This window comes from Oncorhynchus clarkii, chromosome 19 (assembly GCF_045791955.1).
Source record: "Oncorhynchus clarkii lewisi isolate Uvic-CL-2024 chromosome 19, UVic_Ocla_1.0, whole genome shotgun sequence".
NCBI classification, from domain to species: Eukaryota; Metazoa; Chordata; class Actinopteri; order Salmoniformes; family Salmonidae; genus Oncorhynchus; species Oncorhynchus clarkii.
In genome coordinates this window covers 34,487,397-34,512,257 of record NC_092165.1, presented here as the reverse complement: position 1 = coordinate 34,512,257, position 24,861 = coordinate 34,487,397, and the positions used below count along the sequence as shown (strand labels likewise).

The 24,861-nt window shown below is 42.1% G+C and overlaps 1 protein-coding gene across 1 annotated transcript; it reads left to right on the top strand.

Annotated features, from left to right (window-relative positions):
* Window positions 1-4,889: 4,889 nt before the first annotated feature.
* On the top strand, window positions 4,890-23,553 carry LOC139375077 (F-box only protein 33-like). Its single transcript, XM_071116503.1, has 4 exons — window positions 4,890-5,452; window positions 15,807-15,917; window positions 16,811-17,478; window positions 19,011-23,553. The coding sequence occupies exons 1-4, from the start codon at window positions 5,025-5,027 to the stop codon at window positions 19,274-19,276; spliced, it is 1,473 nt and encodes a 490-aa protein (XP_070972604.1). The 5' UTR covers window positions 4,890-5,024; the 3' UTR covers window positions 19,277-23,553.
* The last annotated feature ends 1,308 nt before the right edge of the window (window positions 23,554-24,861 follow it).

Sequence of the window (24,861 nt, the reverse complement as noted above, 5' to 3'; positions counted from 1 at the left end):
CATGTTTATTTTCCCCCATTAAAAACACTTATGTACCCATCTAGGTTGAAACTGTTGCTGTTAAAATACAATAAATAATTTCATTCTGAACTGGAATAAACAGATTGATCACATCCCACAGATAGTATAACAGAACACACACACACACAGGCTTTTTGATCGTGCATCCCTAAGTAACAGCACAGATGGATAAATTCTGGCCTACTGTACATCTTACTGTATAAATTATTGTTGATAGAAAGTCTAGGTTGGAACTGTTGCTGTTAAAATACATATTTTGTATTCTGAACTGGAATAAATTGATTGATCACACAGATGTAGACCAGAAAACACACAATCCTAATGAGAGGTCCTAAGTTTTCAACAAGCAGGTCTATTCTGGGCTCAGTTTTTGATAGTGCAACACTGAGGTCATGCTCAGCATTGACAGTTTCTGTACTTGAGAACCCTGAATTGCATAGGTATGTGGTGCCAAACTGGATCAGAACATCTACTGCTTTCTCAGTCAGGCAGGAGACTGCTTCCTGCTGCAGATGAGCAACCCAGAAATATGTGAATATTTGCCTCAAAAAGCATATTGCTTCAATCAGTTTATTCCAGTTCAGAATAAAAATTATTGCTTGTATTTTAACATCAACAGTTCCAATCTAGACTTGTTTCCAACAATTATTTCTACAGTAAAATGTACAGTATGCCTGATTTAAAAAAAAAATCTTCATCGATACCGTTTCTTTGGGTTGCACTATCAGTCGCTAGTTAGCTTGCTTTGGCTAACGTTAGCTATTAGCTGTGTAAAGTTACAAGGCCAGGGGATTGTTTGAAAGAGAAACTCACATCTTCTACTATGAGATAGTACTCCCTTATTTCTGCATATAAAATGCTGTTATAAAATGACAACAATGCCTTGCTAGTTGACTTACTTTCCAATTTCGAAGCACTGTTTCCTGAAGCATTCTGCCCTGTTCTGAAATAACTCACTGGGTTTACCATCGTGTCGTTTTATTAACTTGTTCGTTATGAGAGACTCATTTCTAAGCACTTCCTCACACAAAACACATTGTGGGCGCTCCTCGTTATTTCTCAAAGTTTGTATGAAAGAGACAAAAGTAATCACTGTATTTGCGTTTCATGACGATTAAGTTCAGTCAGAACTTGTGGCTAGCATGAGTCAATTTCGTGATGGCGAGTGGGAATAACAAGTCAGTGGCTTGAACGACAGCGCTGCAGCGTGTGGGTCGCAGTGATCTTCAATACAGCAGAAAAATATCCGGTAAACCGCGAAGCACACGGGCATCTCCCTCTAACTCTCGCGCAGCTGCCAAACTGAGCAGACACATTGCTGCTAAGCGCCTATATAATTACAGTATGTAAATAAGGTATTTAGGTTTTTGCTTTGTCATTATGCGGTATTGTGTGTAGATAGATGAGAAACATGTTTTATTAAAATGTTTAGAATAAGCCTGTAATGTAAAAGGTGACATCATTCCAAAAAAATAGAACCGACAAATTTTCTTCCATCCACCATGCGGGTCAAGTGACGGGCACTAACTACACCTGGGATTCTTGTCGCAAAGGATTCCTTTCGGAAGGTTTTCCTCAATTTCCATTGACAACCCAGAGATAACTCCCTTAAAACAGGTGCCCTACCCCTACTCCAGTGTTTGAAGCATGATACTCTGCCTACGCCTGGTCACTCTGATTTGATTGAACTTTTCCTAACAGGCTACGATTTACCGTCTTCGAGACGCCAAACTGATTTCCCAAATAATCACCCTTTTCAAAAAATCGCATCCCAACAAGAAACGAATCATTGTCTGATATACTATCATCCCCTTCAATTATCGACACTTATTTTTCATTCCATTCTTCACCATTACTTTTGTCCATTCTTCTTCGGTATTGGGTTGGCGGATCGCAACCAACTTTTACGGGAATACACTGCCACCTACTGTACTGGAGTGTGAGGCCAGTCACGGCCTACCTACATTAACTTCCGGTAATACAAAATTGGGGAAAAAGGAACATTACCCTGCCAAATATTAACCCTCACTAAAAACCCTCACCACCCCATTCCAATATTTAATCCTACTCTAGGCCAATGGTCTGGGAGGACAGAACACTACCACTCAACATTGGCAAATCTTCTGTAGTACAACCTCACAATCCTAAGTACTTCTCTGCAGCTGCCATCACCACCTTTATTTTCTGTACATTTCTACAGTACAGTTGACAACCATGGCTATGAATGCTAAGAAACCCACCTTACTGAAGCACATGTTATTCCCATCCACCCCTCTATATTGGTCTCTGCCTACTCACAGGAATCCCCTCAGGATCTCTCACCCTGCACCCATCTTTCTCTACAACTTTCTTCACTGCTTCAGCATATGACACTTTCTGTACTACTCTGACGCCTGGAAACCTCAACCTGCCTTTCTCTTACCGGACACCTCCGATCTCCATCGCCATGGGCACCCCCACAGTTTACACACACAACTTTCTCCACCGATAACACACATTCCTTAATCTCATGCCCTCATGCACACTTCTAACGTCTAGGAATCTCCCTCCTACACACTGCTGTGACCATAAGCTTGGCACCTTTAACACTGTTGTATTTTCGGGAACAAAAACTCTCACGGGATAACTGACACATCCTAACTTGATCTTGTGCAAAGACTCTGCATCAAAACTCAGCAGAACAGCCAATGTCTTCTCCATTTCACCACGCTCTCCACCGGGTCTGCATCGCACCAAACGGCGGGCCTCACAGACACCAGGAATCTTCCATTTCAGCTGATCTTCCGCAATACTTAATGCTACCCCCATTATCACGGTGTTCAACAGCGCCCTGCTCCGAAGAGCAAAGCAACACAGTTCTTGTCCCTAATCGCATGGTCCGGAGCGCCCTCTCCCTCTGGATGGAAGAAACACAATAAATCACTGTTGAGTTACTTTCACCAACTCAACAGTCCCAAACCTCTTTTTCCATCCAACCTGAAACCACATATGGATCAGCCAGAATACAAGTATCCATTCTCTCCACAAATCTGTTTGAACTTGTTATCGGTATAAAAGACACCTGTCCACAACCTCAAACAGTCACACTCCAAACTCCACTATGGCCAAGACCAAAGAACCACCAGAAACAAAATTGTAGACCTGCACCAGGCTGGGAAGACTGAATCTGCAATAGGTAAGCAGCTTGGTTTGAAGAAATCAACTGTGGGAGCAATTATTAGGAAATGGAAGACATACAAGACCACTGATAATCTCCCTTGATCTGGGGCTCCACGCAAGATCTCACCCCGTGAGGTCAAAATGATCACAAGAACGGTGAGCAAAAATCCCAGAACCACACGGGGCGACCTAGTGAATGACCTGCAGAGAGCTGGGACCAAAGTAACAAAGCCTACCATCAGTAACACACTACGACGCTAGGGACTCATATCCTGCAGTGCCAGACGTGTCCCCCTGCTTAAGCCAGTACATGTCCAGGCCCGTCTGAAGTTTGCTAGAGAGCATTTGGATGATCCAGAAGAAGATTGGGAGAATGTCATATGGTCAGATGAAACTAAAATATAACTTTTTGGTAAAAACTCAACTCATCGTGTTTGGAGGACAAAGAATGCTGAGTTGCATCCAAAGAACACCATACCTACTGTGAAGCATGGGGGTGGAAACATCATGCTTTGGGGCTGTTTTTCTGCAAAGGGACCAGGTCGACTGATCTGTGTAAAGGAAAGAATGAATGGGGCCATGTATCGTGAGATTTTGAGTGAAAACCTCCTTCCATCAGCAAGATCATTGAAGATGAAACGTGGCTGGGTCGTTCAGCATGACAAAGATCCCAAACACACCGCCCGGGCAACGAAGGAGTGGCTTCGTAAGAAGCATTTCAAGGTCCTGGAGTGGCCTAGCCAGTCTCCAGATCTCAACCCCATAGAAAATCTTTGGAGGGAGTTGAAAATCCGTGTTGCCCAGCAACAGCCCCAAAACATCACTGCTCTAGAGGAGATCTGCATGGAGGAATGGGCCAAAATACCAGCAACAGTGTGTGAAAACCTTGTGAAGACTTACAGAAAACGTTTGACCTCTGTCATTGCCAACAAAGGGTATATAACAAAGTATTGAGATAAACTTTTGTTATTGACCAAATACTTACTTTCCACCATAATTTGCAAATTTATTAATAAAAAATCCTACAATGTGATTTTCTGGATTTTTTTTCTCATTTTGTCTGTCAAAGTTGAAGTGTACCTATGATGAAAATTACAGGCATCTCTCATCTTTTTAAGTGGGAGAAATGGCACAATTGGTGGCTGACTAAATACTTTTTTGCCCCACTGTATGTGTATATGGCATTCAATCAAATACCCCTGAATGTGATGAAGGTATCTGCTATTGGATATTGTTCTTGAAAAATAATTCCTTTTACATTTCTACAGCATTGGCTGTGCTAGTTAGGTCAGTAATATGGTATCCTACACTATAACGGTAAAGAGAGTGTGCAAAGAGAAAACGAGGTGGTCTTGTCGTTGGCAGAGAATTCAATAAAATGTCCCCTTATGTGGGGGACTCAACTGCAGTAAAAGTTCCCCCCCTTGCGCTCTTGAGGGGTATGGCAAAAATAAGTAATTGGGCCAAACCACTACTGCAAATGGTTTGATAAAATAACTATATTTGCAGATTACAATTAAATGAACAACATATTCTACAGAAAATTAAAGTATATCAAACATATGAATATATAAGTTTAACATAAATTATGATCAAACATATGAATATGTAACTTAAACATAAATGATGTCGGCCTGTTTTCAAAAAGTGGAACGTTGCGGAGGATTGTTTTCATCCCCACGTAGTCATAAGTGGTATGATCCAATAGTATTGAACGCAAATCTGCTGGATGTTTAGTTTCACGGAGAGCGAGTACCGGAACTGGACTGTTGTCGCACAATCTTACAACGGTTATATGTACACTTTCTGTCCGCGATTAATACAATAGTTTAGTGGTCTGCGCCATGGTTTTGTACGGGTGTGTCGGAGCCATGGCTTTACCTAGCGAGCTTATCGTCCATATATTTTCATTCTTGTCCGACCGTGACAAGCTTCGGGCCTCGTCCGTGTGCTCTCGCTGGAGGGAGTGTCTGTTTTACCCATCGCTTTGGACGGAGATGAAGTTGCGTGTCGGAGGTGGTGCAAACTGGGGAGGTTCTGGCATCGAACAGACCCCAAGATTAGAATTTCTCATGAGGAAGTTTGGCGCCTTCGTGCGCGAGCTACATCTCGAGGTTGCCCCTGTGGACGGATATCTAAGCCCACTGAGCGGATTGGAGGGCAGGATAGAACCTGTAGAACGCGACCCTCAATTGCTTGATCGCTGGAAAGACGCAAGGATAACCTATTTGGAACAGGTGTTGTGTGTGCTCAGATGTATTCGAAACAACAGGTAGTTGGATAGTTACTACAATTATTCAATACATGTTTAAAGTAAATGGAGTCAGCAACTCCATACGTGTCAATTTGAGTGTTTGTTGGGTCGTAGTCAGCTAACGTTAAGTAGCTAGCCTAGCTATAAACAAACTATCCTAACCGTAATCGAGTCATGTCGTTACTCTACCGATTTCTGCTTAACGTTATACTGCTTGTGTGGTTTTCAGTCTGTTTTTAGCTATAATCTAACTACTTGGAGAAGGCATGTCAGTTTGAAATCTGTTTTTCTGCTTGTTGCGCAAAGAATGTTGCAAGGAGTTTTTTAAATGACATTTGAACAACATTGCAGCAGTGGCGGTCATGCCCAGGGAATCTAGCTAGGCTCAACCATTGAGGTCAACAATGACATTGGCAGCATGCTGTCATTCAGGTTTGGGTGGGTTTCTTTCTAAATGTAACCCGTAACTAGTTACCTGTCCAAAATAGTAATCAGTAACGTAACTTTTGGCTTGCCCAAACTCGTTAACGTAAACTGATTACATTAAGTTACTTTTAGATGACTTCCCCTTAAGAGGCATAAGAAGAATGCAAAAATGTATGTTACCAATTGAACGATATCTATTGCAGGATAAATTAATGTTAAAGTTTACTTAGCTGGCCTTATATGGATGCTACATTTTACTTTATGGGTTGGTTATTTAGGCTTCTTCTAACCCATTGCTTTCTATACGATTAAATTATATCTTTACATTAATAACCGAAGTCTATCAGAATTGCAGTCGTTCCAATAAATGCTATACTACGTGATCTTCAAGAATAGGACTTGGAGGTATAGATTAGCCAAATTGTTTTACTTGAGCATAACCCCAAAACTAAGGATTTATTAGCCATCCCTATTGTTGTTTATGATTTTGTTGTCATGGAGGATTGATTGGGCTCATTGATTCGAGTTGAAAAATAAATGCTGCGCTTATGGAATGGCATGTTTTGAGCACTATTGAAAAGTGCTGTTTACATTTGAAAAATGAATGCCATATGCTGCATTTGCTATAGTTATTGTTAACTTTTTTGTTGGTGACACTGATATATTGATAAAACGCTGAGGGATGGGCCTGGAGAAAAGTAACCACTCTCAGATTAATAGACAAAGCTATTGATGCAAGGACTGACCATCCATGATATCAAACTTGTTTTATCCAGTGTTTGTTTACATCTCCAATGTTTACAAACATTGGTGAAAAACAAGCTAAGATTTTGGGTTCTCATGGAGTGTGACAGATGAACTAAGCTCATGATGCATTTAAGTTATATTCTTCAATAATCAATGGATATACACTACTGGTAAAAAGTTTTAACACCTACTCATTCAAGGTTTTTTATTTTTACTATGTTCTATATTGTAGAATAATAATGAAGACATCTAAACTATGAAATAACACATATGGAATCATGTAGTAACCAAAAGTGTTAAACAAATCAAAATATATTTGAGATTCTTCAAAGCAGCCACCCTTAGCCTTTGACAGCTTTGCATACTCTTGGCATTCTCTCAACCAGCTTCACCTGGAATGCTTTTACAACAGTCTTGAAGGAGTTCCCACATATGCTGAGAACTTGTTGGCTGATTTTCCTTCACTCTGCGGTCCGACTCATCCCAAACCATCTCAATTTGGTTGAGGTTGGGGGATTGTGGAAGCCAGGTCATCTGATGAAGCACTAAATCACTCTCCTCCTTGAGCCTCCTATTTAGCCCTTACACAGCCTGGAGGTATGTTGGGTCATTGTCCTGTTGAAAAACAAATGATAATCCCACTAAGCCCAAACCAGATGGGATGGCGTATCGCTACAGAATGCTGTGGTATCCATGCTGGTTAGGTGTGCCTTGAATTCTACATAAAACCTTGACAGTATCACCAGCAAGCACCCCCACACCATCACACCACTTCCTCCATGCTTTACATTGGGAAATACACATGCAGAGATCATCTGTTCAACCACACTGCATCTCACAAAAACACGGCAGTTAGAACTAACAATCTCCAATTTGGACTTCAGAGCAAAGGACAAATTTCCACCAGTCTAATGTCCATTGCGTGTGTTTCTTGGCCCAAACAAGTCTCTTCTTAGTCAGGATGCTCTTGATGGTGCAGCTGTAGAACCATCATAGTGCTGGATGGTTTTTGCGACTGCACTTGAAGAAACTTTCAAAGTTCCTGAAATGTTCCGTATTGACAGACCTTCATGTCTTAAATTAATGATGGACTCTCGTTTCGCTCTGCTTATTTGAGCTGTTCTTGCCATAATATGGATTTAGTCTTTTACCAAATAGGGCTATCTTCTGTATAATCCCCCCCCCCAATACTGTGTCACAACGCATTAAGAAGGAAATAAATTCCACAAATGAACTTTTAAGAAGGTACACCTGTTAATTGAAATGCAGTCCAGGTTGACTTCCTCATGAAGTTGTTTGAGAGAATGCAAAGCTGTCAAGGTAAAGGGTGGCAACTTTGAATAATCTCAAATATAAAATATATTTTGATTTGGTTAACACTCTTCTGGTTTCTACTAGGGATGCACAATATATTGGTAAGCATATCGGAATCGGCCGACATTAGCTAAAAATGCCAACATTGGCATTGGCCCGATGTCTAGTTTAACGCCGATGTGCAAAACCGATGTCAAAGCTGACGTGCATACCTATATAACATAGGTGGATGATGTAATGATGCCACGAAAAATTCAGCGTTACACGTGCAACACAGCATTCCAAACCTAGCACACAATGTCTGCTGTGTGGATTTATTTAGAAGTTTCAAAGGAAGATAACGGAAAGGCCATATGCAACGTTTGTGCTGCTATTATTTCCCGAGGATGGGAGAAAGTGAAATCGTTCAATACCACAAACCTAATTAGTAATTTGAAAGTGCATCACCCCCAGACATTCAGCAGTTACTTAGAACAAAAGCAGAAAAAAACTAAGCACACACTTCCAACAACTAAACAAGTTCAAGTCCAGCAGTCATTTGAAGAGTAAGAACATTTCAGCGAGACAACTCAAAGCCAAAATCCATTAACGCCAAGATGATGGGAACATGTTTGAAACTTGGAAACATGAACACACTCCTAGCGCCATTTGAACAACTGACTCAAGACATAAGCTCATCATCTGCAGCAGACGTGATACCCTCTGTCATGGCATTGAAATGCCTGCTCAACAAAACTGCCAACACAGACCGTGGGGTTAAAACTTGCAAAAGTACTCTACTAGAGGCTGTGAACAAGCTCTTCGGTGGCAGTCTCTCTGAGCCTCTTTACTGTGTCACACCCTGCTCGATGCTAGGTACAAGGACCGCTACTTCGATGCAGACAAACAGGGTTTACGTGAAATGTTAGACACAGCTGGATAAGATGGAAACGGACGTGGTTACAGTGCGCACCAAGAAAGAGAGGCCACGGACAGACGGAGGTGAAACTTCACTGCTTGACATGTATGATGAAATCCTGGAGAATAAAACGACTGAATAAATTAACAATGAAATGGCCCAGCAATAAATGAAATAAATAGGTTTAGATTAGAGGTCGACCGATTTATGATTTTTCAACGCAGATCCCGATACCGATTATTGGAGGACCAAAAAAGCCGATGCTGATTAATCGGCCAATTTTTTAAAAACATATATTTTTTTGTAATGATGACAAATACAATAATACTGAATGAACACTTATTTTACCTTAATATAATACATCAATAAAATCAATTTAGCCTCAAGTAAATAATGAAACATGTTCAATTTGGTTTAAATAATGCAATTATTTTTTTCACCTTTTATTTAACCAGGTAGGCTAGTTGAGAACAAGTTCTCATTTACAACTGCGACCTGACCAAGATAAAGCATAGCAGTGTGAACAGACAACAACATAGTTACACATGGAGTAAACAATTAACAAGTCAATAACACAGTAGGGAAAAAAAAGTCTATATACATTGTGTGCAAAAGGCATGAGGAGGTAGGCGAATAATTACAATTTTGCAGATTAACACTGGAGTGATAAATGATCAGATGGTCATGTACAGGTAGAGATACTGGTGTGCAAAAGAGCAGAAAAGTAAATAAATAAAAACAGTATGGGGATGAGGTAGGTCAATTGGGTGGGCTATTTACAGATGGACTATGTACAGCTACAGCGATCGGTTAGCTGCTCAGATAGCAGATGTTTAAAGTTGGTGAGGGAGATAAAAGTTTCCAATTTTTGCAATTCGTTCCAGTCACAGGCAGCAGAGAACTGGAACGAAAGGCGGCCAAATGAGGTGTTGGCTTTAGGGATGATCAGTAAAATACACCTGCTGGAGCGCGTGCTACGGGTGGGTGTTGTCATCGTGAACTGAGATAAGGCGGAGCTTTACCTAGCATGGACTTGTAGATGACCTGGAGCCAGTGGGTCTGGCGACGAATATGTAGCGAGGGCCAGCCGACTAGAGCATACAGGTCGCAGTGGTGGGTGGTATAAGGTGCTTTAGTAACAAAACGGAGGGCACTGTGATAAACTGCATCCAGTTTGCTGAGTAGAGTATTGGAGGCTATTTTGTAGATGACATCGCCGAAGTCGAGGATCGGTAGGATAGTCAGTTTTACTAGGGTAAGTTTGGCGGCGTGAGTGAAGGAGGCTTTGTTGCGGAATAGAAAGCCGACTCTAGATTTGATTTTAGATTGGAGATGTTTGATATGAGTCTGGAAGGAGAGTTTACAGTCTAGCCAGACACCTAGGTACTTATAGATGTCCACATATTCTAGGTCGGAACCATTCAGGGTGGTGATGCTAGTCGGGCGTGCGGGTGCAGGTAGCGAGCGGTTGAAAAGCATGCATTTGGTTTTACTAGCGTTTAAGAGCAGTTGGATGCCACGGAAGGAGTGTTGTATGGCATTGAAACTCGTTTGGAGGTTAGATAGCACAGTGTCCAAGGAAGGGCCAGAAGTATACAGAATGGTGTCGTCTGCGTAGAGGTGGATCAGGGAATCGCCCGCAGCAAGAGCAACATCATTGATATATACAGAGAAAAGAGTCGGCCCGAGAATTGAACCCTGTGGCACCCCCATAGAGCCTGCCAGAGGACCGGACAACATGCCCTCCGAATTGACACACTGAACTCTGTCTGCAAAGTAGTTGGTGAACCAGGCAAGGCAGTCATTAGAAAAACCGAGGCTACTGAGTCTGCCGATAAGAATATGGTGATTGACAGAGTCGAAAGCCTTGGCCAGGTCGATGAAGACGGCTGCACAGTACTGTCTTTTATCGATGGCGGTTATGATAGTGTTGGAGAAGAAAGTAAAAGTGCAATATGTGCTATGTAAGAAACCAGCAACACAACGACAACAGCCACCATCGAAGCAGCGTTACTCATGCAGAGCAAGGGGAACAACTACTAGAAGGCTCAGAGCGAGTGATGTTTGAAACACTATTAGCGCGTGCTAACTAGCTAGCCATTTGACTTCGGTTATACCAGCCTCATCTCGGGGCAACGAGAGAGAGGCAGGTCGTTATTGCGTTGGACTAGTTAACTGTAAGGTTGCAAGTTGATAGGCTTGAAGTCATAAACAGCTCAATACTTGACGCACAACGAAGAGCTGCTGGCAAAACTCATGAAAGTGCTGTTTGAATTAATGTTTACGCGCCTGCTTCTGCCTACCACCGCTCAGACAGATACTTAGATACTTGTATGCTTGTATGCTCAGTCAAATTATATGCAACGCAGGACACGCTAGATAATATCTAGTAATATCATCAACCATGTGTAGTAAACTAGTGATTATGATTGATTGTTTTTTAAAAGATAAGTTTAATGCTAGCTAGCAACTTACCTTGCCTTACTGCATTCACGTAACAGGCAGTCTCCTTGTGGAGTGCAACGAGAGAGAGGCAGATCATTATTGCGTTGGACTAGTAAACTGTAAGGTTGCAAGATTGGATCCCCCGAGCTGACAAGGTGAAAATCTGTCGTTCTGCCCCTGAATGAGGCAGTTAACTTCTTGATACTACCCATCCCGCATGCGGGAGCGTAATCATCGCCTCAAACTAATTAGCATAACGCAGCGGATTTAAATATCCCTAGAAAATGTTCCTATTCATGAAAATCACAAATGAAATATATTGAGACACAGCTTAGCCTTTTGTTAATCACACTGTCATCTCAGATTTTCTAAATATGCTTTACAGCCAACGCTAGACAAGCATTTGTGTAGGTTTATCATGGCATAATGCTATGCTAGGCTCTGCTAGCAGCAGGCAACCTTTTCACGAAAATAAGAAAAGCAATCAAATTAAATAATTTACCTTTGAAGAACTTCGAATGTTTTCACTCAGGAGAATCCCAGTTAGATATCAAATGTTCCTTTTTTCCAAAAAGATTATTTTTGTAGGCGAAATAGCTCCGTTTGTTCTTCACGTTTGGCTGAGAAATCGACCGGAAAATGCGGTCACTACAAACGCCAAACTTTTTTCCAAATTAGCTCCATAATATCGACAGAAACATGGCAAACGTTGTTTACAATCAATCCTCAAGGTGTTTTTCACATATCTATTCGATAATATATCCGTCGGGACAATTGGTTTCTCATTAGAAGCGATTGGAATAATGGCTACCTCAGTACTTTACGCAAGATTTTCTGTGGGAGCCATCATGTGACCTCTTGCTCAATGTGGTCCCTTACGGCTATTCTTCAACATAAATGTGTAAAAAGACGTCACAATGCTGTAGACACCTTGGGGAATACGTAGAAAGCGTAAGCTCATTCATAGCCCATTTACAGCCATATAAGGAGTCATTGGCATGCAGGGCTTTCAAAATATGGGGCACTTCCTGGTTGGATTTTTATCTGGGTTTCGCCTGTAACATCAGTTCTGTTGCACTCACAGACAATATCTTTGCAGTTTTGGAAACATCAGAGTGTTTTCTTTCCAAAGCTGTCAATTATATGCATTTTTTAAATGCCGTTTTAAAACGGGAAAGTTTTTTTATCCAAAAATTACAAAAAGTTACAAAAGGTTTTATCCTACCGATCCTAGGCCGTCATTGAAAATAAGAATGTGTTCTTTAACTGACTTGCCTAGTTAAATAAAGGTCAATTTTTTGGGGGGGGCAAATCGGTGCCCAAAAATAACTTTTTCCGATTGTTATAACTTGAAATCGGCCCTAATTAATAGGCCATTCTGATTAATCGTTCGACCTCTAGTTTTGATTATGTTTTACTGGTAATTGGGACATACGTAAATGCCAACAAAATAACTTCTGTGTGTGTGTTTTCAACTATTTAACTGTACAAGAATGCTTAAAATGCCACCCAAATTTTCAATATCGTTTATCAGTATCGGGTGTTTTGGCAAGGAAAATATCGGTATCGGACAAAAATGTCATATTGGTGCATCCCTAGTTAATACATGATTCCATATGTGTTATTTCATAGTTTTTATAGTAAAAATAAAGAAACCCTTAAATGAGGGGGTGTTCTTCAACTTTTGACGTACACACACACTACCATTCAAAAGTTTGGGGTCACTTAGAAATGTCCTTGTTTTTGAAAGAATAGCAAAAAAATGTTGCCCATTAAAATAACATCAAATTAATCAGAAATACAGTGTAGACATTGTTAATGTTGTAAATGACTATTGTAGCTGGAAACGGCTGATAGGCGTAAAGAAGCCCATTATCAGCAACCATCACTCCTGTGTTCCAATGGCATGTTGTATTAGCAAATCCAAGTTTATAATTTTAAAAGGCTAATTGATCATTATCATTTTGCAATTATGTTAGCACAGCTGAAACTGTTGTTCTGATTAAAGAAGCAATAAAACTGGTCTTTAGACTAGTTGAGTATCTGGAGCATCAGCATTTGTGGGTTAGATTACAGGCTCAAAATGGCCAGAAACAATTAACTTTCTTCTGAAACTCGTCAGTCTATTCTTGTTCTGAGAAATGAAGGCTATTTCATGCGAGGTATTGCCAAGAAACTGAAGATCTCATACAACGCTGTGTACTACTCCCTTCACAGAACAGCGCAAACTGGCACTAACCAGAATAGAAAGAGTGGGAGGCCCCGGTGCACAACTGAGCAAGAGGACAAGTACATTAGCATGTTTCTCAAACTAGACAGACGCCTCAAGTCCTCAACTGGCAACTTCATTCAATAGTACCCTGCAAAACACCAGTCTCAACATCAACAGTGAAGAGGTGACTCCAGGATGCTGGCCTTGTAGGCAGAGTTGCATAGGAAAAGCCATATCTTAGACTGGCCAATAAAAATAAAAGATTAAGATGGGCAAAAGAACACACACTGGACAGAAGAACTCTGCCTAGAAGGCCAGCATCCCGGAGTCACCATTTCACTGTTGACATTGAGACTGGTGTTTTGCCGGTATTATTTAATGAAGCTGTCAGTTGGAGACTTGTGGGGCGTCTGTTTCTCAAACTAGACACTCTAATGTACTTGTCTGTTTTTCAGACGCCTTACAAGTGTGATTGTGAATCACACTGCTGCTATGTATTTATCAATAAATGATATCCGTATCGTCGTAGACTACACCTCTGCTGTCATCCTCACCTCCATGCATTTATTCAAGTTGGATAATCTTTAGATGCTGACAGCAGTCACACCATTGGATGGCATAGCTTGGACTGTAGCCTACAAAAGTATATTCCTGCTGTTTTCCCGCGATCCATCAAGCACATTTGGTTTGTCATCATAGTGGTCTCTGACTTACGGCCAGACTCTCACACACATTGAATACATTTATATTTGTACCCTTTTCAATGCTGATTTGAATGTCATTGAGAACAGAAGTGTCAAAGATTTTGTTTTCCCGCAAACATCCTTTCTGAATTTAAAAGTAATCATTAAAGTAATCTAGTTTTTCAAAAGTGTCTGTAACCAGATTACAATATTTTTGCTGGAAAGTTTGTTTTTTTGTAATCACTTCCATGTAACGGACTACATGTCATCCGTTACTCCCCAACCCTGGTGATATGCAACTCTGCCTTTTCAAACATGTACTTTCAATATGCTAATATCTTTTGGACACATTTGTGTCCTGAAAAGTTACACTTCCACTGCCACAGAGATGGCTTAAAGGTGTCTTGAGGCATTTCTTTGTTGATAACTAATTCCAGCGTTCATTCAATTACAACACACTTGTTTAAGAGAGTTCGAGAGATTTAGTGGCGCAATAAAATGCGGGAAGCTGGGTTTGTTGTAGTGGACCAAACTCCGTTCAATGGTGAAGGAAGTCACCATGGAGTGGAATTTAGTCCGCCATGTTTGTGGTGTCTAGCCGCTAGGTTTGTGTTGGACATCAGTGTGTGATGTTGAAAGGTATTTATTGTCAGAGGCCTTCTGGCAAATTGGTGAGGACATGTATACTGTTTGATGGTGTTTGTTGCAGACCACAATTAGAACATTCACTGACCTCCACTATGGCTGATTTGTGTCTGGTTTTGACTAAAGCTCATATCTCTCTCCCCCCGCCCCCCACCCACCTCTCTCGGCTCTCTCTCTCGGCTCTCTCTCTCTCGGCTCTCTCTCTCTCGGCTCTCTCTCTCTCGGCTCTTTCTCTCTCGGCTCTCTCTCTCTCGGCTCTCTCTCTCTCTCGGCTCTCTCTCTCTCTCGGCTCTCTCTCTCTCTCGGCTCTCTCTCTCTCTCGGCTCTCTCTCTCTCTCGGCTCTCTCTCTCTCTCGGCTCTCTCTCTCTCTCTCTCTCTCTCTCGGCTCTCTCTCTCTCTCTCTCTCTCTCTCTCTCTCTCTCTCTCTCTCGGCTCTCTCTCTCTCTCTCTCTCTCGGCTCTCTCTCTCTCTCTCTCTCTCTCTCTCGGCTCTCTCTTTCTCGGCTCTCTCTCTCTCTCTCTCGGCTCTCTCTCTCTCTCTCTCGGCTCTCTCTCTCTCTCTCTCGGCTCTCTCTCTCTCTCTCTCGGCTCTCTCTCTCTCTCTCTCGGCTCTCTCTCTCTCTCTCTCGGCTCTCTCTCTCTCTCTCTCTCTCTCTCTCTCTCTCTCTCTCTCTCTCTCTCGGCTCTCTCTCTCTCTCTCTCGGCTCTCTCTCTCTCTCTCTCGGCTCTCTCTCTCTCTCTCTCTCTCTCTCTCTCTCGGCTCTCTCTCTCTCTCTCTCGGCTCTCTCTCTCTCTCGGCTCTCTCTCTCTCTCGGCTCTCTCTCTCTCTCGGCTCTCTCTCTCTCTCGGCTCTCTCTCTCTCTCGGCTTCTCTCTCTCTCTCTCTCGGCTCTCTCTCTCGTTCTCTCTCTTTTTCTCTCTCTCTCTCTTTTTCTCTCTCTCTTTTTCTCTCTTTTTCTCTCGGCCCTTTCTCTCTCTCTCTCTCTCTCGCTCCTTCTCTCAGAAATCTCCAGAAACTGAGTCTGTATGGGGATACCTTCATTCTTCAGGATGAGGGCATTCTGGACAGTGCCTATCTCCAGCAGGTTGACCCAGGAGGCAAGAAAATCAAAGAGTGAGTAGCTTTTAGGCAAGGCTACATCTTGCCCAGGGCGACAAAAGGGCATACAGCAGGGCACTACACTTACTTTTCTTACAAGGAACATGTGTGCGCCTAAATTGAAAAATGTCGGCACACATAAAGACATTTAGGGACACCAGGAAAATTATTTGAATTAATAAAGCTAGGATCCTGATTTTTCTTCGAGGTCGCACAGCAAAATACTTAGGTTCACAATCATTCAAAATCACAGTACAAACAGTATAGTTCCCTTAAGGTAAAGCACCTTTAGTAAATCCGCTTTCTCTGTGAGAGCTTCCCATGTCTGGAATACACTGCCATCAGACACACATAACTGCACCACATATCACACTTTCACAAAATGCATGAAGACATGGCTAAATGTCAGATTTGTGAACAAAATCCCTAGCTGTGTATTGCCGCTTTCCATGTTGTCTGTAGCTTGTGAGGTGTGGAAACACTTTGTTGCTTTTATGAATTTTGTCTTGCTGCTTTTTGTTCTATGTTGCTCTGTCTGTATGCTATGTCTTGCTTGTACTATGGTGTACTGCGTGTGCTCACTGCTCATTGATTGTCTATATTGTAATTGTTTTTAATAACCTGCCCAGGGACTGTGGTTGAAAATTAACCGGCTGGCTAAAACCTTGATTAATGTGCATTGTCCATGTAAAATATAAATAAACTCAAACTGTCCTCTGTTGAAATTCTGCCTCATATAATTACATAGAACACAAATAGGTCATTTAATAGGATCTCTGTTCTGCCCATACAGTTTTTTTTTTTATCTATTCATTGTCAGTGAATAGGTCTTGGAACAGAAATGGAACAGAGAAAAAATGCAAAAGTTTTCAAACTTTCTTTCTGTGTTTTCCTCTGGGCCGGGGTAGGATCCAACAGCTGTTACTGGAGGTTCTGTCTAACAGCAGGAAGATAAAGTGGCTGTCCTCCGCCTTCATGCTGGGCGTGGTGACCCCATGCTCCCTGGCCTCTCTGTCCAACCCCAGCGCAGGCTCCCTGGAGCACCTCGGCTTGCTGGACAACCAGCTGCCTTGCCTGGTCTCACCTGTGGAGCTGGAGCGGCTGGTCCACCTGCGTTCCCTGGCCCTCGACTTCTGTGACTTCACCTCTGACTTGAGCCACCTACTGGCTGGAGGAGACCGTGCTCCGCTACACCGCCTCTCCCTGATGCTCAACGGCGCTGCTCTGGAGGCTAAGCCGCTCGATGGCACCGCCAGTGAGGACGACTGGAAGGCCCTGGTCCAACGCAGCGCTAACCTGCGGGTTTACGTGATGGCACTGGATGTGTGCAGCCAGGACCTGCTGAGGGTGCTAAAACCAAGCCTGCCCCTGGAGAGGATCCACCTGGACAGCTACTCCACCTTGGTCACAGACGGAACCCTGGAGCTCATTGCCCAGCAGTACAACAAGACCCTGAGCCACTTCGTCCTGATGAGGGATGACACCGGCTTCCCTGACCTTGGCATCAACCGAAACGAGGACCCACTGGTCCTACTGGCCTGGCGCTGCGTACACCTCTCTGTATTAGTCATCCACGGTGAGCCTGGCCCAGATGTTAGCATTACATAGCTCACCACTCTTTTAGTGTAGCCTAACATTTGAATGGCAATGATTGATTTCTAGTGGCATGGGTTCTACAAGATGTTCTGATAGAAATATTTATTACTGGTTATTTCTGGGAGTACTGTTATGTAGCCTAGTGGTTAGCCTAGTGGTTAGAGAGTAACCGAAAGGTTGCTAGATCGAATCCCCGAGCTGACAAGGTAAAAAAAAATATGTTGTTCTGCCCCTGAACAAGGCTGTTAACCCACTGTTCCTAGGCCGTCATTGAAAATAAGAATTTGTTCTTAACTGACTTTCCTAGTTAAATAAAGGTAAAATAAAATGTCTAGTAGGGCTGACCCCATTTAGTCGACTGGTTGATTGTTTTGGGCGATAGGCTGTTGGTTGACCAAGTAGCAACAACAACAAAAACATCATGGTGTACAAGACATCTGTCTGAGTGGACTGATCCATTGTGAATGTGCTACTGAAAAATAACCATATACATTTATGTAAGAACAATGGTGCAATACAAATCAAACATTTTTAACAACTGCGCCCTCTCACACTTTGGATAGTAGTCACTGTCCTCAGTTCTGAAACGCACCAGTACACTGATGAATTGGCACCTTTTACTAGACCATGTTGCTAAGTGCGTAATAGTTAACCAGCATGGAGTTGAGAACAATGCTGTGGAGGCAGCAGTGAAGTTCGGAGAGATGAGAAAACAGACTTTGCCTTAAGTGTCCAAGAAAATTGTGCCTGACTTTATAAATCATCCATAAGCCTCCCAACTGGTGCAGTGGTCTAAGGCACTGCATTGCTGTGCTTGAGGTGTCACTACAGACCCGGGTTCGATCCCAGGCTGTGTCACAACCGGCTGAGACCGGGAGTCCCATAGGGCGGTGCACAATTGGCCCTTTTTCCTTGATCTCCTTCTTATTGTTATTATTATAATGATGGTAATAAGTAATTTCATTCTCATTAGTCGGCTTAGTATAGCAGCCTTGTATAACCAGCATTGAGCTGTAGGTCTAATATAAATACCATAACTTGGGCCTATATTTCAGTGCTTACAGTGCATTTGGAAAGGTTTCAGACCACTTGACTTTTTCCACATTTTGTTACGTTACAGCCTTATTCTGAAATGGATTCAATATAACATTTTCCTCATCAAGCTACACACTACCCCATAATGCCAATTATTTCAACAAATGGTTTGCTTAAAGCATCTGACAAGCTCAGTGCATATAGTTGATTTGATTAAAACTCATAGGATGTGTCAGTATATGGAAAAATACATGTTTTAAAACTGACCTATCGATTGGTTGAAAGAACAGTATCTTGGTCGACTAATACATTTTAGGGAACAGCCCTAATGTCTAGTGTGTGTGTGTTGTAGAGGTCATATTGGCAGCATGTTGATATGTATAGCACAGATCAAATGGAGTTGTTTTACATTCAGTATCCAGTATGTTCTTTCTACAGTGGCGTTCAATGTGATTCTCCTCTGTCTGAACACCACAGGCTACACTGTGTGGTCCCACAACCTGGTGGCCATCTCCCGTCTGCGTGGCTCCAGCCTCAAGGTCCTGGCTGTGTCCGAGGAGAGCATTGACTTCGACCCGGACCAGAGGGTCTTCATGCAGGGTGACCCCGTCCACAACCTGGTGAAGGAGGTGTCGCTGGGCCTGGGGCGCGTCTGGCACCCTTCCATGGACTCCAACCTGGTCCTCAGCGAGCCCACCCAGCACTTCCACAGGGAGATGCAGAGCTTCAGCTTGGGCATGTAGGCTAGTGTTGCAGCCGCCAGACCGGGCAGCCATCTGCGTTGTGTTCATTAGGCATCAAACAAAAGAAAACCAGACCTAAACAGGAGGGACCCCACTTCACCAATAAGCAATGCAAATTTTCTGTTACAAAAAGTTTTCCATTGAATGACCTAATGAACACAACCCTGGTCTGGTCTTGCCTGCTGCACATGCTCAGTGTTTGTCTTGGGACCTATAAGGTGATTAGATCATCTCATTTACACATTTTATTTTCTTCTCTGTAGCATCCTTTGTGCCGTGTTTATCAGTATTAGCTCTATATTTATATCTATCTATATATATCCTGCTTATGATTAGGAGAGTATAGTCGAATAATTGTTTAGTAGCTAAATGAGAGGTTGGTGTTGCAAGGGGGCTTTTCTACACAGCTAGCTTAGTTAGTTGTATTGCAAGTTTTATTTTTTGCTTTGTGTTTTGTCTGTCAGCAAGTGCTGAGTTATCAGTTAATCCACCTTTACTTTTTGCAAAGATGGAATCCTGTGTACTTGTTCGTGCACATTTTTTTTAACGGGAGATTAGTCTAGTAGTCTTCCGGCAGAGGGAGGGACCGTGCTGATGGAGTGTGTGGTTAGGCCCCCCCCCTCAGCCCAGCAAGATCCTGTCTGCTCTTTACTTTTGTGTTTTGGAGATTATATTGTTGCTATGTTACGGGACTAAGATCCTGCTGGTTCTTCTCAACCCAAAGGTGGGATATGATAGGTTTCCACACTGACACTGAGTTTCCTACGTTCTGCTGCAGTACTTAAGTCAGGGGTTAGCGTTGCGAGTCGTACGCTGCAGTTTGCTCTCAGAAAAATCCTCTCTGTCTCAGGTGGGCAAAACATGATTCTATGAAGATGATGAGGATGTATATACTATGAAAGAATCAGCTAGTCTCTCAGTTTAATGCAGTTTTTATTTTCTTCACATTTGCCTTGGAAAACCCCTTGTTTTCTAGTATCAGTAGTTTTTGCCATCCAATCTGCCCCTTTTTTACCATGGGGTAAACAAACTTAGTCGTACATTTGTTTTAAGATTAAGGTGTTTAAAGAATGGCAAAAAGCTACTCCTTGCACATGTTTCTCTTGTTCACAGCCATGTTCGCTGACTCCAGGGCCACAGTGTTTCACCAGCTGAACGTTGGATGGAGGGAAGCATTTGCTTGCTTGTTCCAAATCTCAGGATTTTTTCACTTTCAGTAAATTTGTCCATTTGAAGGCTTTCTTTTAATAAAACGCTTTCTGTTGATCTGCGGGCCAGTGTGCGTGGTGGTGTGACTGAATACTGGATACTAATACTGTGGAAAGAGCTCTTCCAACACTACGCGGTTTTATTTTTCTAGACGCGCCTTCTCGTGTCCTCTTAACTTTTTAAAAAGGTTAACATCCTCGATGTGCGTCTGTGAAAAGACTTTTAATGGCGTTTTCTATCGTGTATTTGACATTTTAGAGCTCAGAGTAGTAGAGGGAATCTGAGGTTGATTGCTCAGTGGTAGAATGTAAATATGAAGCTAACAACCTTCCTTAATGTGTAAAGTTGTCTGCTATCCAGAATTCCCCTTATATACGCATATCTTTTTTTGTTGCTCGTAAAGCTTCGGGAGCCAGACTTGACTGATAACGCAGTAGTGTGTGGGGCTTAGAATAGGTGACCTGTGGTTGTTCTATGCTGCTGAGATGTTGGAGCATTCTGGAAAAGAGGAGTGTAGGTTTCTCTTGAGCTTGTGTGATTTGTGAAGCTGTCGGTCGGCTATTACTTTTTGTTGTGTTCCTCCGTGCCCATAACTTTCGCTGGTACTACCAAAGCCAGCCATTTTAGTCAAGGAAGAGAAACGCAGTATGCAGAGTTCTGTATATTGAGGAAAAAATAAGTTTGCCTAGAAACAGCTGGCATCGGATGGCAAGGTGTGTGTGTGTGTGTGTGTGATCCATGATTCAAACAATGTAACGATCAGCCTATGGGATCCACTACTAACCTGTTTAGTTGTGGCAGTAAGATATGAGCCTGCATGCAAGGTTCCACTTGGGTTAAACTTAGTCTATTGACGGTTGATGCATGAGAAGTGATAAAGGAATATTGAAATTATATACATGTTAACAGAGGGATTCTTACGTTTTTTTTGTTTTTAGTACCACACCAAAGAGGATGTAGATAATATTCTATATTTGGAGTTAACTTGTTTGTGCTGAACAGGGGTAGTGTAAGACCTTTTTAGAGGATGACAAATGCCAGTCAATTGTTACAATGTGTAAAACATCCTAATGCTGTGCTTAAATCCAGTGTAGCTTTCGCTCAGTTTTCTTTTGTTCGTTTCCAGTTCACCATGGGGGGGGGGGGGGGTGTTTGTGTGTGTGTGTGTGTGTGTGTAAAGTTTCAGAAGTGCATACATCAAAGAATTAGCCGTATGGTGTGCTTGAAGCAAAGCATGGTGTACCCCTTTCTCACCAGTGAGCAGGAAACAGCCTTTCTCAGGGTTACTGTCAGTTGAGGAGAGGTGTTCCATGCCTAAAAAATAAATGATGAAAGTTAGGAAGAATCTTTTTTCCAACAAGTCACTGGATTAAACAAAACGGTCTGTCAGCGTGTCTGCATCAGCTGCCAAAGATAACTGTGAAACGACCCTTATGAAGTGCCCACGTGCTGGCATAGGGAAGGGCCAATGGCTGATCAGCCAAAATGTACTACTATGACTGCTCCTCCACAAATACTACTAGAAATATACCTACTGAATATGGGGTGAAGATGGACCATGTGGTGCACAGCTGTGCTGTGGCTTGATCAACAACAGAGCTCTCTCTCTCAGTTGTCAACATCAGAGCTCTCGCTCACCAGTTTCATTGTGAAAAGTGAATGTCATTTAAGTATAGATAAAATCAAGTTTGGTTGATTCTTTCAGCCCTGTATGCTGCTATCAGACGTGTAAGGAACATTCCACTGGGGAGTTAAAAACCAACAGAAAATGGCCAAATGTCTGAAAAAATTATTTTAAAATGGTTTAAAAAAAAAAAAAAAAAAAAAAGTAGGGTCAATTGGAGTAAATTAGAGTAAATGATGCAAAATTGGTCTTTGATGAAAAATGGTTTTGCTGTGTGAAGTCTTATAGAAGCGGTTGTGTAGCCCAGTCTCACTCTGCATGTTAACAGGCATAGCAGTGGAGGTATTTTATTTTATTTTTATACTCTGGAGAAACATACCATTTGGGTTATTATAGCTTACAAATCAGTTGGTTCCCTTTTTTTTTTTCTTTATGTTTTTTATGCTATCACAATCCACATCTCTCTTGTTGAAAAGGAGGAACCTATATAGCAACAGTGAGCTGCTTGAGGGCAGGTCCATCTGAGAGTTAACTGTTACCTGTAGAACCTCATTGTGCTGCAGAAGCTACAGCTAAAGGACCTCATACCAGCCTTATTAAGAGCGTAAACGCTTGACGTCAAGAGACCTGAGTGAGGAGAATTCTGTTTTGTTTTATTCCATTATTAAAAACCTGCACCACTATCATACCACAAGTTCACTGTTGTGGGGGTCAGGAGGGAGGTGAGCTTAAACATGTCACATCTCTTAATGGCTGGCTTGCATTACAGCCAAGTCAAACGCATATAATCCAGTGGCTTTTATTTTTCTGTCACTTACAAATGGAAATAACAATGTGATTGTTTTAAGATCTTGATTTTTTGGAAGCCAAACTCCGTTTCAAAGGCTACCGTGGGTTACAGACATGGTCTCTATGAGACTGGCCAGCAGGCGCCAGTTTTAAGTGGTATGAATGTTGTGCATTTGTTTAAAATCAGGATATTTTATTGCAAAATAAGTCATGCATTACAAGTGGCCACCATGGGGCACTAGCAGTGCGAACACCTAGGCTGTGTCCTTATAAGCTTTCGGGGAAGAAAATAACTGCATATTTGTATATATCAATACATAATGTATACTCTTATGCAACATATGTCTGGGTTCTATTTATGAACATTGTAAGCTTTAAGATGGTTTTACCATTTTTGCTAAATGTTGAAACATTTGGACAGGTGTGTTCTGTCAACTTTGTCTCAAGTGAGCGCATAGCGTTGGATATGTACAGTACATCTGCAAATGGGAACTCCACTGGTGCAGGTGTGAAAATGGCAAGTGTAGAGAATTTTGATTCGAAAAAGTGATGCAAGATAACTAAAGAAGGAAAAAGCCTAAGTGACATATTGTGTAAACCAGCTGAATGTTGAATGGTTCTTTTTAAACCAGTGAATAAAAGCATTAAACACAAACATGGTCTTTGTTATTCATGGTGGTTTAATTTGAATTACAATAATCCTGTGCTGATCCTAGTTTATGGCAGTGCTTTACCTTTGGTGTAATTTTACCTCCCATTAACCCAGTGTACAGGTACAGTTGAAGTCGGAGGTTTACACACACGTAGGTTGGAGTCGTTAACATTTTTTTATTTTTTTTAACCACTCCACAAATGAACAAACTATAGTTTTCGCAATTTGGTTAGGGCATCAACTTTGTGCATGACACAAGTAATTTTCCCAAATATTGTTTGACATTATTTCACTTATAATTCACTGTATCACAATTCTAGTGGGTCTGAAGTTTACATACACTAAGTTGACTGTGCCTTTAAACAGCTTGGACATTTTCAGAAAATTGTCATGGCTTTAGAAGCTTCTGATAGACCAATTGACATAATTTGAGTCAATTGGAGGTGTGGCTGTAGTTCAAGGCCTACCTTAACTCAGTGCCTCTGCTTGACATCATGGGATCATCAAAAGAAATCAGCCAAGATTGTAGATCTCCACAAGTCTGGTTCATCATTGGGAGCACTTTCTAAACGCCTGAAGGTACCACGTTCAGCATGCAAGTATAAACACCACGGTACCACACAGCTGTCATACCGCTCAGGGAGGAAATGCGTTCTGTCCCCTAGAGATTAACGTACTTTGGTGCATGGTGCAAATCAATCCCAGAACAACAGCAAAGGACCTTGTGAAGATACTGGAGGAAACAGCTACAAAAGTGTCTATATCGACATAACCTGAAAGGCCGCTCAGCAAGGAAGAAGCCACGGCTCCAAAACCACCATAAAAAAGCCAGACTATTGTTTGCAACCGCACATGGGGACAAAGATTGTACTTTTTGGAGAAATGTCCTCTGGTCTGATGAAACAATAATAGAACTGTTTGGCCATAATGACCATTATGTTTGGAGGAAAAAGAGGGAGGCTTGCAACCCGAAAAACACAATCCCAACTGTGAAGCACGGGTTAGCAGCATGTTGTGGGGGTGCTTTGCTGCAGGAGGGACTGGTGCACTTCACAAAATAGATGGCATCATGAGAAAGGAAAATTGTGGATATATTGAAAGAACATCCCAAGACATCAGTCAGGAAGTTGAAGCTTGGTCGCAAATGGACAATGACCCCAAGCATACTTCCAAAGTTGTGGCAAAATGGCTTAAGGACAAAGTCAAGGTATTGGAGTGGCCATCAAAGCCCTGACCTCAATCCCTCCCATAGAAGATTTGTGGGCAGAACTGAAAAAGCTTGTGTGAGCAAGGAGGCCTACAAACCTGACT

What these genes read in the sequence shown, in the direction of transcription:
- LOC139375077 (XM_071116503.1), top strand. Translation starts at nt 5,025, where the DNA reads ATGGTTTTGTACGGGTGTGTCGGAGCCATGGCTTTACCTAGCGAGCTT. An exon ending in AGATGTATTCGAAACAACAG is followed by an intron (nt 5,453 to 15,806) that starts GTAGTTGGATAG and finishes TCCTTCTCTCAG; the next exon opens with AAATCTCCAGAAACTGAGTC. An exon ending in CTCTGTATTAGTCATCCACG is followed by an intron (nt 17,479 to 19,010) that starts GTGAGCCTGGCC and finishes TGAACACCACAG; the next exon opens with GCTACACTGTGTGGTCCCAC.